At 45.0% G+C, this 19,291-nt stretch overlaps 1 protein-coding gene across 4 annotated transcripts in view; it reads right to left on the reverse strand.

Moving 5' to 3' along the window:
* Positions 1-16,520: 16,520 nt before the first annotated feature.
* Positions 16,521-19,291, reverse strand: part of LOC102931403 (mucosa-associated lymphoid tissue lymphoma translocation protein 1) — a 60,135-nt gene continuing 57,364 nt past the window's right edge. For all 4 annotated transcript variants that reach the window (XM_007065842.4, XM_043523806.1, XM_043523807.1 and 1 more), the window contains one exon: positions 16,521-19,007. In XM_007065842.4, the coding sequence (XP_007065904.2) occupies positions 18,645-19,007 (363 nt within the window). In that variant the 3' untranslated portion in view covers positions 16,521-18,644. The remainder of the gene's footprint in view (positions 19,008-19,291) is intronic.

A 19,291-nucleotide genomic window follows, 5' to 3' on the forward strand; every position in this document is an offset into this window, starting at 1 on the left:
GGAAGAGCTGAGAAGAAAACAAAAGAAATCAGCTGTTGTCACCAGCTAATTCAACAACATGTGCACAAACCTCTTAAAACCCAATCCTGTTCTTTAAAAAGGTAAATTGTATTAAAAACAAATTAAAAAAAAGAAAATACATCTGGAACTTAGGCTATTGCTAGATTTTAAAAGGGCAACTATAATAATTAAGCATCAAGAATGGTTTTCTTGAGGTCCAGCTTAAAGGTACAAGCAAAACAAAAGCACCTGGGGTTAGCACAGAGAAGTCTACAAGCCATAAAGAAATAAAAAAGATAAACCTAATTGCGTCTTCCCAGACATTTCCTGATCTATTTACATATCTGGAGTTTCAAATAAGTAGTTTCTAGGTATGATCTGATGGTTTTTCATACCTGGCTCAAAGCTTCTTACAGCATAGTCCAACCTTGTCCCTGCTGTCTGGGATAACAACCACAGACAGACAAAAGTGGAGTCTTGTTCAGTTTTTAAAAGTTCTAGCTCTTTTGGCCAGGTTCCCACTCACTTCTTTTTATCTATGCATTCAGTCAGACTTTTTAACCCTTTACAGGTAAAGCAAATAGAGAACAGCTACCAAGAGGGATTTTATAGCTAACTGGCTGGCGGTCCATAAAAGGGAGCTACCCCTCCCCACTTTATTTATCACACATGGCCATCCCTGATGCTTCAGAGGAAGGAGATTTAAAAAAAAAAACCCTCCCAGAATACATAGGGAGGCACACGTATAGCTGGTGGCCAGCTAAATCCCTTAAGCATGAGCTTTAGGAACACAGGACATAAACCAGAGTGAGCCCCAGGGCTGCTGAGTCTACTCCTGACTATTGCAAGCAACTCTGTCATACAATCACACTCAAATCTGTCCAGCTCTCTCAAACTAATTAAGTTGCTTGCCTCCACAACTCCTATTGGGAGGCTGTTCCGGAACCTCACTCCTCTGATGATTACAAACCTCCTTCTAATATCCAGACTGACTTTGTTCATGGCCAATTTATACACATTTGTTCTTGTGCCAAGAAGGAGATTAAGATGACCATAAACCTCAGCATCTTCAGAACAAATTGCAAAACCCACTTCCTTGTCCTGCCTTCCCACATAACAAAACCCCACATAGTGAAACAGCAACAAATTCTGACTACAGAGTGGGGAAACGAGAGGGAGAGAGACATAGGGAACTTCTTTTTATCACCTGAATTTGTCAGGCGTCTATCACCCAGCACCATGTAATTTAGGTAGATCTAAAACTTATCCTTGCCGAACCCACAAGATACCCATCATTGTCACTGGTCTGAAGATGCTGAGGTTCATGGTCATCCTAATCTCTTCCAGCACTGAGCTCTAGATTCCCAGGCTGAGTGCCAAGACACAATTGTCTCCCGCACACCCGAATCTCAGTCTTGAGGGTGACATTTTCATTGTTCCCATGGACTGTAGCTGCCATGGAAGGTCACAGTCAAGCATGGAGAAGCCCTCCTGTGGTAAACTTGGGAATAGAAGGCTTTAAAGACAGGACCAAACCCTTCAATTTCACCAAATACTCAACAAGGAGCTAGTGTAGAGACCAGAGCACAAATCACAAATTTATGGTCCAGTCTGGATAAGTCTGAATCTGACCCAAGGGTTGCAGTCTCCTGCCCAGTAGTAGGTGGCAAAGGACATTTTGCATCCAGGCCTGTTTGGTTATCAAACCTTTTTATTAATGATCTGGAAGAGGGAGAAAACAGAACATTAACAATTCTACAACACTAAATTGTGAGGAGTTGGGAACACCAGTGAGGACAGAGAAATACATTAGAAATGAGATGGAGGTGTTTAATACCTAGTTTGCTTCAGTCTTTACTAAAAAGGTGAATGGTGACTAGACACTCAACACAACTAATATTAACAAGGGGGAAGGAATGCAAGCCAAACTGGGGAAAGAACAAGTGAAAGAATATTTAGATAAATTTGCTGTCCAACTGGAAGTGGGTATCTAGTGTGGTTCCACAGGAGTCAGTCCTGGGACTGGTACTAGTCAATATTTTCATTAATGACTTGGATAATGGAGTGGAGAGTAGGGTTATAAAATTTGCAGATGACACCAACCCAGGAGGGGTTGCAAGCACTTTAGAGGACAGGATCAGAATTCAAAACAACCTAGCCAAATTGGAGAATTGGTCTGAAATCAACAAGATGAAATTCAATAAAAACAAGTTCAAAGTACTTCACGTAGGAGGGAAAAAATCTGATGCACAACTACAAAATAGGAAATAATTGGCTAGGCGGCAGTACTGCTGAGAAGGGTCTAGAGGTTACAGTGGATCACAAATTGAATATGAATCAACAATGAGATGCAGTTGTGAAAAAGGCAATACCATGCTGGGGTGTATTAACAGGAGCGTTGTATGTAAGACATGGGAAGGAATTGTCCCACTCTACTCGGCACTGGTGAGTTGGAGTCCTGTGTCCAGTTCTTGGTGCCATACTTGAAGGAAAATTTGGACAAACAGGAGAGAGTCCATAGGACAGCAGCAAAAACAACAGATTTGGAAAACCTGGCCTATGAGGAAAGGTTAAAAAACCTGGGCATGTTAGATCTTGAAGAATAGGGCGGGCTAATAACAGTCTTCAAATATGTTAAGGGCTGTTATAGGAGTGGACAAGTAATGGTCTTAATCTGCAGCAAGGGAGATTTATATTAGATATTAGGAAAAGCTTTCAAACTATAAGGGTAGTGAATCTCTGGAATAGGCTTCCAAGGGAGGTTGTGGAATCACCATCACTAAAGGTTTTTAGGAACAGGTTGGACAAATACCTCTCAGGGATGGTCTAGGTGTACTTCTTATGTTTTATGTCCTGCCACTATGCAGAGGGCTGAACTAAATTACTTCTCAAGGTCCCTTCCAGCCCTACAATTCTATGATTAAAGAGACCTTGCTGAGATGAGGGCAATGACTTTTTGAGAGCCAATAGTGTGCTTAGTGAAGTCCTGAAAAGAGATGAAGACAGTGTTCCTGGCCTGACTATTTCATTCTAAGAGGTTTGCCATCCATCAGCTAGTTTACAATCTAAGAAGTAGGATGTTGGGATGACATTAGAGAAGGGAAGAGTAGGTGTTTGATAGTGAGATGTATTAGGTTTTGTTTGGCATTGCCTCCAAAGGAAAGTGATGAAAGTATCCTCACTTAAGACATTTCATATGATATTGGACAAAGCACTAAAACCAGAAGGTAGGAATCAATCCTGCAGTGGCCTCCAGGGGTGGCCTAACTGCCCCTTTACAGCTCTGACTCCTACAGGTTACCATGATGGGAAGTCCCTTCAGCTGTCCTCATTCCTGGCTCAGATTTCTCTTGCCTGTGCACCAGCCTAGAATTCTCTCCCATTTATTCCTCCAAACTCTTTAAATCAGAAATGCTACTCAGGAATCAGAGGCAATAAAGTGTTCCAAGCCACATAGGCCCCCTGGCCTTACTCTGTCTGCACCACTGTTTGTCTTGCACCTTCTATTTTGGGTCTTTGTCCTACCTTCCTTTTCATCTACCTTCAGGAAGCAAAGGATCAAGAGAGGGAAAGACAGTAGATGGGGAATAAGGACGAGAGGAGGTGGGGAGCATCAGGCAGGGAATGGCGTCGGAGGAGGAGACCATGGCACGTGCAGTTCTCCTTGGTTATTAAGGAAGATCTGTGCTGACAGCACATACTCTTTAATTTGATTTTTGAAGGGATAAATTTTTCTAAACTGTCTTCTATTCTAGGAATGGTTAGAAAACAATTACATCAATATGGGGGGAGGGTGACTTTCTTGAGGTTCCTGCCCCCTAAATGATTCCAAGATTCCTGCACTGAGACACAGTACTATTGGATTATGCTGGGCTACTGTCTACTTTGTTTCCATTTAAAGTAAACATGGTTGTTTTTTTTTTAGGCACCATTTATTCACTGCTGCCTTGTGGTGCAAAGGGCAAATCTAGGCCAGCCACTTCACGAAGTGCTGACATTTCCTCTAAGGCTAAGATTTTTCAAAGGAGTCCAAGCGAGTCAGGCATCCAGGTCCTATTGATATTCTCTGGGAGTTGGGTACCTAGCACCTAAGACTTCTTTGAAAATACCAACATATGGGTAAACATTTATAAAGTGCCTAAGTCCCTTAGGAGCCCATGGCTTATTGACTTTCTGAACATCTTAAACTCCTTGGAAGTAGATCGACAAAGAGGACATACTCTGCATTGCAGTACCTAACTTTAGGCACTCTGCCACCCAGGGGATTTCACAGCCTTGGGTTAGGTACCCAGGCTCCCTAGAAAATTAATGGGGAGAGTTAGGCACCTAAGAATGGGATCCTTAAAAGCCAGCAAGCTGAGCAGTGAATTGCCTAAGCTAGCCAATAGGAAATGCCAAGGAGAGGGGTGGGGACTAAGCACCTATCTCCATTCAGGATTCACATCTATGAGTTCTCCTGCAGTTAGGTGTCTAAGCCATGCGAGGGTGAGCTATGTACTCCAATGGGCAGGGCACTTACCTGGGCTGTAGAATACTTGGGTTGAGATCCCCCTGCTGCCTAGTTCAGATCAGGGGCTGGAACCCAGGTTTCCCACTTCCCAGCAGAGTGCCCTAACAAAGAGTATAATGGGATGGGGCTTTCTTAATTTCTCCTGTTGAAGCTGTTTCACTTTGTATATATTTAAATATTCATTGACCCAGAGAGAGAGAGAGAGAGAGAGAGAAACAGGGTCAATGAATCAGGGAACTCTATGATTCTGGCACTCACCTAGCATGTGAGACTCACGTTTTTCCTGCAGAGTAGGCAGAGCAGGAAGCTGAAGGTCAGCCCCACCCAGACCAATGCCCAAGCCACTGGGCTGTTCTACAGCAAGCCTTTCTCAGTCTCTCCTGATCACACAGTTCCCCTTTGTATGAAATATTCATTCATCAGAGAGGGTGAGTGAGACTGACTCTGTAGCCCAGTAGTTAGTGCAGCCTGTCGGGAGACCTAGGTTCCAATCCCTGTTCCAATATATAAGAAACAATCTGTGTTTAGGGAAGACAATATTCTCCACGTTCACAGTCTGAGCAGACCATAGGACTCTCTCTTCCTAGGACTGAGGCATATGAATGTATCAGGAGTGTTCCACGTCAGGGTGAAGCCCTGTGTGCCCAGAGATGAGTGTCGGTGAGATTTTCATACTTCTGTTTGAGCTCTCCTTTTCTGTAAGGGTGCACAAAAGGCTCTTCCCAGATAGTGCAAGGACTGTGGCTAGATAGGGATTTGGGGCCATTGTTTTTCGTCAATGTTTCTGTTAAGTCTAATAATCTTTGTGTCTGTGTAAATATTCATCAGGCTCTGCAGAGGGACTGATGTGCATGGTTGTAGTGAGGGGCCCTTTTCTCCATATCTGGAATAAAATAGTCTGTATTTGGTCTGTGCTTTTTTCTGAAGGTGAAGAAGGATGTGTGTCTCTCACCCCCTTGCAGCACTCACATTAGATCTACCAAAGAGACAATGGCATGTTATTAGGCATCAGCGGCTGTTTCACTCCAACATACTAGGATAGGTGTGTTAGGACCAACAAGTGCATCAGGCAAAAAGTGTGCCAAGCAGAAGGATTATATGACTGTGGGGCTAGCTGACCAGCGAGACTAGCCTTATGAGTCTATGGAACACAGAATATGAGTTTACAAAACCCAGGAATCATTGCAGGCCTGATCCACAGCCAGCTGAAAGCAATGGAAAGACTTCCATCGTCAACAAGAGACTTGGAGACAGACACTTAAGGATTGGAGAGTTCTCTTTTGTTTGTAAGACCTTCTGAACATAGTGTGTCTGTTACTGGTCTCATGGACAACAGGGATGTCATTGTGGAATATTTGTTATGGGGTAAGTTAATGAGCATGAAGGAGCCTGTCTGCAAATCCTGGAGCAGCTGATATGATGGGACCTGAAGTAAACTCCAGTTATGCACAGGCCTTGAGGAAGGTTGTGACATATAGGCCTGTGTTATTGGTGAGACCGCCATCCTGTATGTTAGGGGTTGGATATAGAGTACACTTCCAAGTCACTAGGAGGTTGTAGCCAACTTCAGACTTGGTGCCTGTTTTTCTGTGTTGCTTAATATCAATTATAAAATATTAAATCAGATAAATACCTTTGGCCTTTCTGAATGATAAGAAAATACATTTTTTCTACCTCCTCAAATGCTGTTGTTTTCCCTGGAAATGCTAATGGCATTATGTAAAAGGTTATTTCATCCTTCTTAATCTGAAGACATAGTGGCACAGTTGTGATGCCCTTTGTTTATGCCTTTTTAATGATGGCTTTTATCTCTGAGAATCTGAGGCCTCACTTACAGACTGAGGCTTTGCATCTTCAAAGCCTCTCACTTCAGGTTTCTCATTCAGTCTTATCAAGTACCCTTTGGTGAGGCTATAATCGATGTTAATGAGCTTCTGGAAGCAGCTGGCAGCTTCTTTATGAGTTGGGAAGTGTTGCTTTGTGTTTTATCAGTTCAGTTTGCATAGCACAAGAAGAGGCTGAGAGATTGGGGTCCTTTCCTTCAAGAAAAGATATATGCATCCTCACCTTCACATTTAAAACTTGAACTCCGGTGAATCAGAGAGATTTGGGAGGTGTTGATAGCACTGAGCTCCTGGGACATAGGAAGAATTTAGTGTGTTTGTGTGTGTCTATATATGTGCGGTGTATGCCCATCTTTGTATAAATGTAGGCGCATGACTGTATGTTTATACAAGCTGTATATTTATGTAGGTGTATGTGCATATAGTGTCTGTCTGTGTCCATGGGGGGGTGGCAGTACCTATTTGTCTGTGGCCATTTGTGTCTATGTGCATGTGTTTGTGAATGCACAGAATTCTTTTTATTAAAAGTGTGTGAAATTGTCCACACGCATCCTCTCAGTGATGCAGAGCCAGAAATAACAGTAGTGATAGGGCCCATAGCCAGCATGCCATGCATAGCTGCTGTGGAATCCACCCCTTGCTGAGGAATTGTGCCCCAGAGCCCAAGATGTCATTTACAATATGTTTCTGGCCTTTATGGCAGTGAAGTAGACCTTGAAAATGTGAGCTGGGTGTAAGAGATGCAGACTTGTCTTCCCAACTTTGCAAAAAAGCCTGGAACAATGGATTAACTCTGAAAAGTAAAGATAAAATGAGCTGTCATGAAATAGTTAACAATGACATTTAATCAGAGAGACAAGGTGGGTGGGATAATATCTTTTATTGAACCAGCTTCTGTTGGTGAGAGAGAAGCTTTCATACCTCACCCACCTTGTCTCTCTAGTATTCTGGGACCGACAGGGCTACAACTACACTGCATACAACATTTTATCAGAAACAGCCAACTAGTGGGCTCATCCTACAATCCCAAGCCCTCCTGTGTCGCCAGAGGTGCCATACACTCTAACTGCCCTCTAACCCACTGCCACAATCTCCAGTGGCCTTTCAGTGAGACGCTCGTGAGCGTGCAGTTAAGAATGTGCTAAAGTGCTTTGAATCAGTTGCCATCTTAACTATGGAAAGGGATTGCTGCCTCTCCATAATAAAGCACTGTCATGGGAGCCAAGAGACAGTGGTGGGTGTTGAGGCCAGTCCCATAGCAGTACAGCAGCTTTGTGTACATGCCTCATTTTTTCCATTCTGCTAGCTGCATCTCCCACAGTTCTTGACCTCTAGGGTGCCCTCCTCTTTCTGCAGCTCAAGGAGGCGGATTAGAGTTTTGGAGCCTCATGGTCTGGTCTTGTCCCACCAGCTGTTGCTTACTTCCATGATTCTCCTCTGGCTGGTCACTTTGGTCGATTCAAGATCCAGGCTCTGGTGTCGAGGAGTTTCTGGTAGCTGGCTCTCCATGCTTCGGTTGTGACCTCTGTGCCCAGACCAAAACCCTCCCTGTGAAACTGCTGGGCCTCCTTCAGCTCTTGCCCACACCACCTCAGCCTTGGGCCATTGTGCTGATGAACACCACATGGAGCTACCACCTCTCAAGGTTACACCATGATACTAGTAGTAGTTGATCTCCTGATGACAATGGTGCATCTGATATCATGCCGCTGCCTCCCCACTGCTCAGAAAATATCCATCACTTTCATGGGTTGCCCACAAGCATAGTATCCAACTGGAGGTCCTAGTTCATTTCCCACTTAGGAGGTGCAGAAATTCCCTCCAAGGTACCTCAACTGCTTAGCACCTTAGCACCAATGGTCAGGCAAAGAGGGTCAGGCAAAATCAACAGTGCTTCCTAAATTACCACCAGGACAATTGGCTGGCACTTTTTCCCCATGCCGAATTTGCCTACAACAAGTCCACACACGCCATGACCCAGTGGACCCCTTTTTTGCTTGCTTTGATGATTTTTTAGTGTGGTTTGGGGGGGTTGTGGGTTTTTTGCTCACTTAGGCAGTGTATGAGCTCTGTCACGGCTCTGGTGAGACCTTGTGTGGCTAGCCTTGCTGAGGGCCTGAAATCCTCTCGTGGGATCTCTTTCTGACTCCTCGCCTGCAGTTTCAGATTCCCCATGGGAGTCAGGAGGAAAAACACGTTCAGGGCCCCACTGTTCAAATTGGGAAGGAGTGTGGGCTGGCTTATGAGACCTGCTTCTTTCCCTAGGGTGTTCAGGACCCATTTTAGGATTTGTGACTCCACAAGGCTGCCTCTCTGTTCTCCAGGGTCTCCTTGAGACTTACTCTGAGTCAGCTGATTGGGGTCTTCCTTGTCCTTGGAGTCACTCCTTGTTCTGCCCCGAGACTTCCAGTTCATTTTTCCACATTGGAGTTACAGCTGCTCTGGTGGGTAGGGGATGCCACTTTCCTGTCCAACTCATAGCCCCGGCACCTAAAAGAGTCAGGGATGGGAGGCTGGGTGCAGGCTGGGCACAAGTTACCCACTGTCTGTTGAGCCTAAGAGTGCAGTTTCACAGATGGAGTAACATTTGATTTCATTCAGTGCTTTTTAGGTTGCTCTGCCCTGCCTGGCTGGAAGGTGCAGAGGAGCCAGCAGAGAGGCACTGCAGCTGAGGCTCCAGGGAGTTCCAGAAATGGCACGAGGCAGAGCTTTCGTGGAGATCAATGCTCACCACTGCCCCAAAGTTTGACAAAAAAAAACCTATCTTAGGCAGATATGAAGGTGGGAGTTGTAAAAACTGCTAGCCGCACACTGGAAGCAAGCAGGAGCTGAGAGGACATGGTCAGATCATGTGGCTCCAAAACTCTGATCTGCCTCCATAAGCTGTAGAGAGGAGACACGCCCAAATGTCAATAATTGTGGGAGACACTGGGCTGCAGAAGTGCAGTAATTTATTAGTCCGTTCTTTGATTCAAGGTTCTGGAAAGTCATAGCCAAAATCTCTACCTTGCCTCTTCAATCACTGTTTATTTGTAAGGTTTAATAACACATCTGTTTCATCAGCTTGACACTGTGGCAAGAAACTCAAACTCAGCAAAGGCAGAATTATCAAAGAGATTTTAGTTCTTAATCATGGCGTGAGAGGTCATGCCAGTGCTTTTTGTGCGTGTGGAGTTTGGTCGATAACTTCAAAGGGTGTCTTCATCCTTTGTAAGATGACCATTATATTTGAAATTGTCATCGATAAGGAATAAAATTGTCTACATCTCAGAAGATGAGAGAAAAATCTCAAGTGTTTCATGACGTCTCATCTTTTTGCAAAATACTTTTCTGTTCTGAGACCCAATATCACTGAGGTAATTAATAACAGCAGAACAGGATGTGAAATAACTGATGAAAGAAGTTAAGAATAGTGGAACCGTATAAAGAGACAGCAATATCAGTAAATTTAATTTCTGTTCATTAATAAAACATAAGTTACGTGATTCAACATGGCACAAACACTGCTTCTGTCTCTGTGTATTTAGACTGGCATATGCCCCTCAGTATTGTAGGAGCTGCTTGCTGGAGCGTACTTTGGTAGGATTGCATTTCAGTTCCCTCTCATTTCTAACCATGCTGACTTTCATGATTTCCCCCCCGCCCTTTTCTAAAGCTGACTGTGGGTTTAGTTTGGTATAACTTCAAAAAGATCCCTGTGGTTGTTTTCATTTTTGATGAGAACAGAAATATTTGGCATTTCCAAAGCTCCTTGCAGTGCCAGGGCTAAACAGAATGCACATACATTAGCAAACTAGGCAAGAATGCATAAACATGTCCTTTTGCTGGGGCTTCATGTGCAAATGTGATGGATGAAGGTCCACCTTTTATAGTTCCATACTTTATAGACCTTTGGCCCTGTGTGTCCACAGAGAATAATTTACCATTACCTGGTATTTCAGTGTGTTCAAATCCATTCTCAAGTGTCAAGAAAAATTTTAGGAACATAAGAACTGCCATGTCAGATCAACCCAATGGTCCATCTTGTCCAATACCTTGTCTCTGAGGAAGGCATGAGAACTCCCAGTAATTTTATAACTTGCTCAGAGAAGAAATTTCTCCCAGCCCTACAAATTAGTGGTTGACTTATGCCTTGAATCATAATCATCCTAAATAATTTTATCCTATTGGTATATGTAAGAAATTACATTAAAAAAACCTGTTAAAATGCTATATCAAGATGTAAGGGGGTCGGCACCTGCCTCTCGCCAGTGCCCCCTTCCCTGGCTGATAGTGCCTGCAATCACAGTTCTTTTGACCAGGTCTTCAGCAACTCAGCCCTCTGGCTAAGCCTCATTCACCATCCCCCCCTTCCAGGGTATACAGTCTCAGGTTCTTTTCCCAGTCCTGGTGTGGGGCTCTAAGGCTTCTTTCCATTGGCCCTGCCTTCGTAAACAACGCAACCAGGGCCCATCTCAGTACCTGCAGCTGTGGTCCTTTCAACAGTCCTCCCTGGGCTCAGTCTGCAACCAGACCAGCTGGGCCCATCCTGGTGCCCTTGGCTGGTCAGGCCAGGTTCTGGGCTCAGCCTACCCACCTTGACCTGTCCACAGTCCTGCTACTCAGCCAGGCACCTGGTCCTCCCTCTTCAAGCTCCAGGCAGGAACTGAACTCTCTGCTCTGCTGCTTGTCTTTTATATAGCCCTTCTGGCCCCTGATTGGTTGCTTCTCTGCAGCCACTCTAGGCTGCCTGGAGGACTTCTTTGCTACTCTGTTTTGGGGTGGCCTTCATTGTCCTTATCCTGAGAAATGTTCTGACCAGCGCAGGACAGAGAGTGGGACCCAGATGACATTGCCAAGTCCACCAGCTCCAGCTAACTCCCAAACACCACCTGAGATGTGAGACTTTGGTTCACGTTATCATCACCCGCCTCTCCGCCACTCCCATGTGTGTCCTTCGGCAACTTATTTCTTCTCTTTCCTATTCCTCTCCTTTTGCCTACTGCAGTGGTTCCCAAACTTGTTCCGCTGCTTGTGGAGGGAAAGCCCCTGGTGGGCCGGGCCGGTTTGTTTACCTGCCACGTCCGTAGGTTCACCCGATCGTGGCTCCCAGTGGCCGCGGTTTGCTGCTCCAGGCCAATGGGAGCTGCTGTTTAATGAGAGTCTGGATTAACTGGCCAAGGCTACATATTTTGCTACACTGCTGTGAGCCTGTCATCAGAAAGGCAGCTAAAAGCAATGTCCTAAACAGCTAGACATTGGTACAAGTTTGGTATATCTTGGGAGTGGCTAATCAGACCGTGTGCTGTGCTGGAGTTCCTCCAGCAGTGTCGTTACAAGTGAGAGTCAACACCAGAGACAGAAGCTGCATTTTCTCTCTTTGCTGTTCTTTTCTCTTCCCTTTTGTATATGTTCATCTTGTAGGATACACCATTGACTTTAACAACAGCAGCAACATCTCCAGCTCCTGCCCTCTACAGGAGGTCAGACTAGATGATCATAATAGTCCCTCTGGCCTTGGATTCTATTAATCTGTGAATAATCTCAACTACTTTTCCTCTTTTTCCCAAAAAGGACTGTTATTACCGTCTTTAATATCATCTAAAAGATGGTCAGACAGTGGTGTTTTCCTTCTAAAAATTATCTGTGGCTAAAGGGAAAGGGAATAAAGGATATTGTTAAAATGATAGTCTTGCTACTTTACATTTCAAATGTTTTAACTGTTTTGAGATCTTTTTCTGTACCTTTAATAAAAGGTTAGGAAGATTTTTAGTGGTGTGTTTGCCAGGGGACTAAGCAGGTCGAGCTCTCTGTATTCTTGAACCTTAACTCTTTAGTGTTTTAAAGTGACAGGGTCATGTTTGAGTTTCTGGGTCCATTTGTTATTCCATCAAAACTAAAACAATATCCTGTCTGGGAAGATAGGCCCACATCGGACTTAAGTGAAATATGGTTTTAAATTAAATTTGGATATTAGCATGATTGATAGGCCAAGACATGTGACCACAAAGAATGCGATCAGAAGAAAGAAGAGTTGTTTGTGTTAAACTTGTGGTGACCTTTGAAATACCAGTGTTACCTTATTTAAGGTTTGGGCTGACATAATAGAAATAAAGAAAACAGGGTGCCAGGTGCAGGTTATATACGTTTGTTTAATTTACTACAAAGAAATGCTTAGTACTTAGTGTCAGGGCCGAGACATTGATGGCCGGGTCTAGAGGTTGGAGTAGGAGTCAGAGTTGGGAATCAAGCCAAGGGAGCTGGAATAAGAGTTAGAGAGTTCCGCCAAGGATCAGAGACAGATTCAGAGACCAGGGGCAAGGATCAGGAACAGCCCAGGAAAGCAGGAACCAGGAGCAAGGCAGGAAAGCAGGACTCAGGAGTGAGGCAAGACAACAGGGTCCAAAGTAGCAGCCATAGAGAGCCCAGTTTTGTGGACAAATGCCTGTGCCTCTCTTTGGGTTTAAATAGGAAGCCCTGACCAATCAGAGTTCATGGTGCTCCTCCAATCAGACCCAGGGAAACCCTCCCTGATGTAACTTCAGATTTCATGGTTTCTCTTACTCAGTTAGTTAGCTGCAAGCTGCTGGGTGAGCATGGGGTGGCACTAGCTGATGGGAAGCCAGAAGTCCTGTGCACCTGGGTTTGAGAACTGTGGAGTCATGATAGTTAGGGAGAACTGTAGCAAAGTGAGGTAAGAAGAAAACCTTGAAGATACCAGTATTCAACTCCAAACTGCTTCATCTGGCTTTAACTAAGCTCCAGATGACTTGTTTATTATAGTGTATAAAAATACAAGGTTTTTAGGGGTTTCTTTGTCAAAGGTTTCCTTACCCCTCTGGAGGCAGGCCATGATGGGAAGGTGTCACCTGGATCTGATCCTGTTATACATATTTTGGGCAATACATATAACTGTATTGTTGCTATGATATGGTGTAGCAGTGCATACATGCTTGTATTTTTATTCTGGGTGTAACCAACACCAGGTGGCCTTTAGACTAATAAAGGAATGCTTGTGTGGAAACTAAGTTGCAATAAACCTTAGGAAAACTATTTCCAACATCTCACATCCCAGATGAGTGCCCTGACGACCAGGCTATCAGCTATTCTCGGTTTTGACCATAAAATCCATGCTGGACCTGAGCAACCTTTCTCAGCGGAAGTTTTGTCAAACCCAGGACATTCCTGCAAACAATTTTGAATTCAATGAATCAGCATTTTTTGACAAAAAACTGTTTTGTCAAAATATTCCTGACCAGCTTTAATTATGATAGTTTTTCATGACATGCTCACATGCTAGTTTTTTCAGCCAGATCCCTGCCTCATTCAGTGAATGAGCAATTATTTAATGTTTATGTTTATCCTCATTCAGCCTCACATAAGAATTCTATGGCAGGCATAGAATCCAGTTCTCCAGGATGACATTCAACTGCCTTGCCTACGACACCATCCTTTCTATTTCTGCAATTCCCAGCCTCATTCGCTACACACCTTCCAACTTCTGCAACGAATGACACAAGGATCTACAGACAACAGCCGCCTTCACTGCACATCACTGTTTCACCCTCAGAGAACCTTCCATCCTGTGCATTGAATGAGGCAGGGTCCCGTGGAAAGTGTAATCTGTGATCATGTCATTACCGACTGTATCACAGTGCATACTCACAAGGGGGCTGAACTGAGACTGCATGGGCCTAGTTAATTCTGGCATGTCTTAATTTTTGAAGCTTGACTTTGCAACTTTCATATTCTTTTAATATAGGGTGGTTTTGTTTGTTTGTTTGTTTGTGATGTAATTTCCTAGTTAAAAAAACACTGAAAACCCAGAAATTCTATCACATGCAATTCTATTGACTCCCAGACTGGGTCAGCAGCAGGATGTGGACCTTGAGGTATACAGCACTCTGTTAGTCCCACTGGCAGTGGCCTGTAATTGGCAGCAGTGGTGGGTTGTTATCCTCTGTGTGGATTAGCCATTAGAAGGTTATGAGTGTAACACTCTGTATCTCGGGGGAACACCCTGCATGCCTATGTTCATCCTTATAATATGATTGTGTGGTATCCAATGCAAAGTTTGTTATGTCGGATGTCTTCGGAAGGCTCATGATGCACTGAGCATTGTTGTTATAGTAAGATTATAGTAATGTTATAGGTTGTAATTTCATGTATACAGTTATGAGGCTGAAAATGTGTCCTCATGGCTTAAAACAAACCCAGGAAAAACTCTCCAGGAAAGAGGGGCAGTTCACACCTCATCAGGGCATGTATGGGACAAGCTTCAGCCTCACAGGAATAAAGGACACTGGCCTAGGCAGCAACAAAGGATCTGTTGGACTCTCCAGTGAGTCACCCCACTTCCCTTGGTCAGTCAGGGACTACGATGAAGTAATGCTCACCTGACTCTGAAGGTGGGGGGCAAAGCTAAGAGGGAAGAAAGAACATGATAAAAGGGAGAGATGTTTGCCATTCTCTTCCTCTCTCTTCCACCTCCATCTACAGACATCACCACCAAGCGACTGAAGCGCTGATCAAAGGAGAGAGCCTGGCTGAAGGGCAACCAGCGAGCCTGTGGTGAGAAGCATCTAAGTTTGTAAGGGCACTGAAAGTGTTAAGATCAGCTTAGAATATGTTTTCCTTTTATTTCATTTGACCAAATCTGACTTCTTGTGCTTTGACTTATAATGACTTAAAATCCATCTGTTGTAGTTAATAAATTTGTTTGTTTATTTTACCTGAAGCAGTGCGTTTGCTTTGAAGCGTGTCAGAGACTCCCCTTGGGATAACAAGCCTGGTGCATATCAATTTCTTTGTTAAATTGACGTACTCATATAAGCTTGCAGCGTCCAGCGGGCATAACTGGACACTGCAAGACGGAAGTTCCTAGGGTTGTGTCTGGGACCGGAGATATTGGCTAGTGTCATTCAGTTGCACAATCCAGGCATGCCAGAACAGCCCAGGAGTGCGGGTTCTCACAGCAGAACAGGGTAAGGATGGCTCCCAGAGTCAAGAATTGGAGTGACCTAGCAGATCACCGGTCCAGATAACACCAGGGGAACGTCACAGTGAGCCACTCACCTTGTTGATGGGTTTCAAAGGTGTTTGCTGATAGCAGAGGAAGGGTGAGACTCAGGAATCCTGGGTTCAGTACCAGTTTCTGGAGGGCAAAGTGCTGTAGTAGGATAGACGCTTTAGTCCATGTACCTTCAGCCCACGCATGTCCCCTTGGGTCCTGGCCCACGCTCCTTCTGCTCCTGTGGAACCCCCACCTTCATCCTGACTCCTGCCTGTCTGCTGCTATCCAACCCCTTCCCCAGCCTTTGGGTTCTGCCTTCCTGCATCGGTTCCTATCCCCCTCACCCTCTGGCTCAGAGGCGGTGGAGGGGGTGCTGAGGTTTAGGACTAAGGGGTGTACATCAGGCACAGAGGGAGCTCTGGCAGTGATGGAGGGTGAGAGGACAGGCACTCGACTTGGAGACACACGGCAGGCTGAGGAAGCGGCATGCTCAGGGTAGCTATGGTGGCGTGATGTTCCACTCCCATAGGTGGCACGTGAACTCCTCCTTCGGGGAGGCTAGCCCCACAGCCACGGTCCTTCTTCCACCCCCGCCACTCGCTGGAGTCCCAAGCCCCTCACTGTGGCTGGAGGAGTTCCGACCGGGCTTCCCCGAGCACCGGTCCACCTGCCCCAGCCACCATAGGCCACTAGCTGGCCCGCCCCAGCTGCCCTGTGTCCCGGGCTGCCAGCTGGCCCAAGTCAGCCCAAGCACCAGCCCACCCCGCCCCAGCTGCCCCAAACCACCAGTGGCCAACCCCAGCTGCAGAATTTTAAAATACTGTGCGCAGAATTTTTAATTTTTTGGCGCAGAATTCCCTCCGGAGTAACTAGCGTTTCTCAATGAAACAGTTGTAAGAATTGTTTTTTTAACATAGACAAAACATTGTATTTTTCCCTAATTTCTTTCTTGGAAATGACTGCATTGGTTTACCTTAAAGTAAAAAAAATTATCCCAATGCAGAAACCCTGCATAGGAAATTTCAGTTCAGAAGGTTAAAGTTTGGCAAAGTGATAAGCAAATGAAAACAGGGTCTTATAATTGGACGTGTCAGGCTACCTTAACAATAATTCAGACACTCTCGACCCCCGGAAACATTGCACCTTTAGCACAGAGTCATAGGGCCAGGTTCTATTAATTTTCGTTATGGGAGTTTAATGAATGTTTTAAAGTTACTATTAGTTTGATGTCTGACAAGCAAAACTGAGTCACCGGCAAAAGAACTCCAAGCCCCAATTACCATTAATATCATGAGACTTACAACATCCTGCAACCCTATCCAACCTGCCCAATAATTCCTTGGGCTTTTCATGCTCTGGTATGTAAGCAGCAGATGTTGGCATAGAGCTTGCTGTGGCCCAACATATCTAATCAGCCTTCAGATCCCAAGGAACTACACCAGATAGACAGACATGCCTGCACACCCAATGGTATTGTGATGTGCTGAGCTGCTTTCCAGGATGCCATCCACACATTACAAAGTCACTGTCACATGCTGCAGGAGACAGCCCCTTGAAGGCCCACGTTCAGACTTGGCGGGGAGTGGGGAGGGGGACTTGGTGACTGCCATCACCCTGGTAAGACATGACTATACACTGTGGCAAGCATTGTGCATGATGCTCTGAGTGTGCGCTCCAGCAGAACTCCCTCTCTCACCACCGCTGCTCAGTGCACAAAGGCTGGTTCCTGTCTCTCTTCTCAGTACACAGACTTCAGTGGAGCTATATAGCAGCTGAACATCCACCCCTCATTCTTCTGCAGAGAGGCAGCACAAGGCCTATGGATCTCTTCAGCCCTCAAAATAGGATTTACATGAAATTTAACTGGTATCTTCAGTCTGTGACAGCCATTGCACAGGGGAGCTTCCCGCTAGGTGAATCATTTGCTACAGCCGTGCAATCTACACTGGAAGGGTCCTTCATTTCTTCAAAAAGAAAACACCAAGCAATTCCCACACGAGGAAAACTGACAATTTACAGTTAAGGCTGCAGTCATGTTATCTAAGTACTAGAAAGAAAATCCACACCTTAATACACAGGGTGGCAGTCACAAAGGGGAATAGTTAGATATTCAGTGGGCCAGAGAGTGAGAATCATTTCATAGCCCAGTAGCTATAGCACCCACCTGGGAAGAGGGAGACCCACATGCCAGGCCCTTACTCCAAAGAATATTTAATAGAAAGCACACTCTGTGTGCCTGCCCACCCACTAAAATTTAGGCATCTCAGGGACTTTGGCAATGGACACCCCAGGGTTAGGTGGTAGCTGAGAAGGAGTTTTGTGAATGCCAGTGGTGCCTAAATGTTGGACCTGCGCACCTTTAGTGGCAATTAGATGCCTAAATCCCCCTTGTGAATCTCACCCACAGACGCCCAAAACCACTCAGACACTAGAGAACACTAGGTTAAAGCATCCAGCTACATCAGATGCATCCCACAAACTCTGTCATTTAGAATATAACAAAACCTTTAACTCTGACCCACGTTAGAACCAGGGGAAAAACAATGTAATAAATACATTAAAATACATTAAAATTATGTGCATTAGCAAAATGATATCAGAAGGTGGTTTAGAGAAAAATGAACATAATCCCAAATACAAAGATCAAATATATCCTTTAGAAACACAGATATACGTTATTGTACAATTGTTTTTTGCATGTTCCTATTAGATAGAAAAGCCTAACACCATTTCAGCATCACATACTGAACACAGCTACACAGTCATACAATTTTACTTTTGTCATTTGTTAATTCTTTGTAATATTTATACAGAGTTGAGAGAACTGTTTACTTTTTTAATTGTATCTGTGGTTGTATCAGACGTGCCTGCAAGGTCCTTGGGTCTCTTCACTTACCATTTCTTACAGTTTTGTCAGTGCTTGATATAGACATTTGTATATTAAAGTGTGACTCTCAAAGCAGCTCAGTTGCCAACACTGGCTGTAAATGAATGACATTTGTTGTTCGGGAATGTGATGACTCATGTCAGTCACACTGTCTAGTGGACAGTAAAATCACCCATCTGCAGAAGGCCCTTGTTTTAAACAGCTTATAGCTTTGCCTATGAATCAGATAAAGCTCACTAGGACTCCCTGCTAATGGGATGAGAGGAGAAACCCTTTCAACAGCAGCCTTGACCATCTGGTTGTGATCCATGCCAGACTGGAGAAGAGCTCAGACTAGAATACAGATTATGGGAGTTGTCTGGTTTGTAACTTGAAATACAGTCTGCTGATAGTGAGATGAACTCCCCCACGTCAAGGACAATCCTGCCCTGGGCCAGTCCTTTGTAGTGCTGAGCAGAGGCTGCTCAGGTCACTCTCATCGTTTTCCTCCGGCTCGCTGCATATGTTTGACTGGCTGCTACATTGCCAGCTGTGTCTGGGCTCTGCTGTCAGAGAGCTGGGGCCCTCATGGGCTACAGTCACAACAGGGGCATCCTTGGGGCACATGGTGGCAGCAGCCTCTTGGCCCGCCATGCTGGATGGGTTTGCAGAGCTTTTCGGGCTGAACAGTTTTGCTAGCAGAGATTTCTGGAGGATTTTCTGCAGACTCTCGCAAGCCCTCTGCTTGGTGCCCAGCTGGGTGTAATGCAAATCCAGCTGCAGCAGCACATCAGTCTGGGGAAAGAGCAGAAGACTCAGAATGAATCAGAGATGAAAACCTAAAGCAGGCTTCACTTCAACCACCACCAACGGACCAAAGGCTGGACTGGGTGCTCTTGGGAGCTCACTGCCCCCAAACACTGTCTGCAGCATGTAACTCTGGCCAGGAGACCCAAGTCACTGACAAACTTCACCGGGACACATTCACGACTAGCTAACTGTGTTATTGCATCTGCTTACACCAGCAGTGAATCTGGCCCATTGTCTACCTACTGGACTTCCTGGCTTCCATTGAAATG

The sequence above is a fragment of the Chelonia mydas genome, chromosome 10 (assembly GCF_015237465.2).
Source record: "Chelonia mydas isolate rCheMyd1 chromosome 10, rCheMyd1.pri.v2, whole genome shotgun sequence".
Classification (NCBI taxonomy): Eukaryota; Metazoa; Chordata; order Testudines; family Cheloniidae; genus Chelonia; species Chelonia mydas.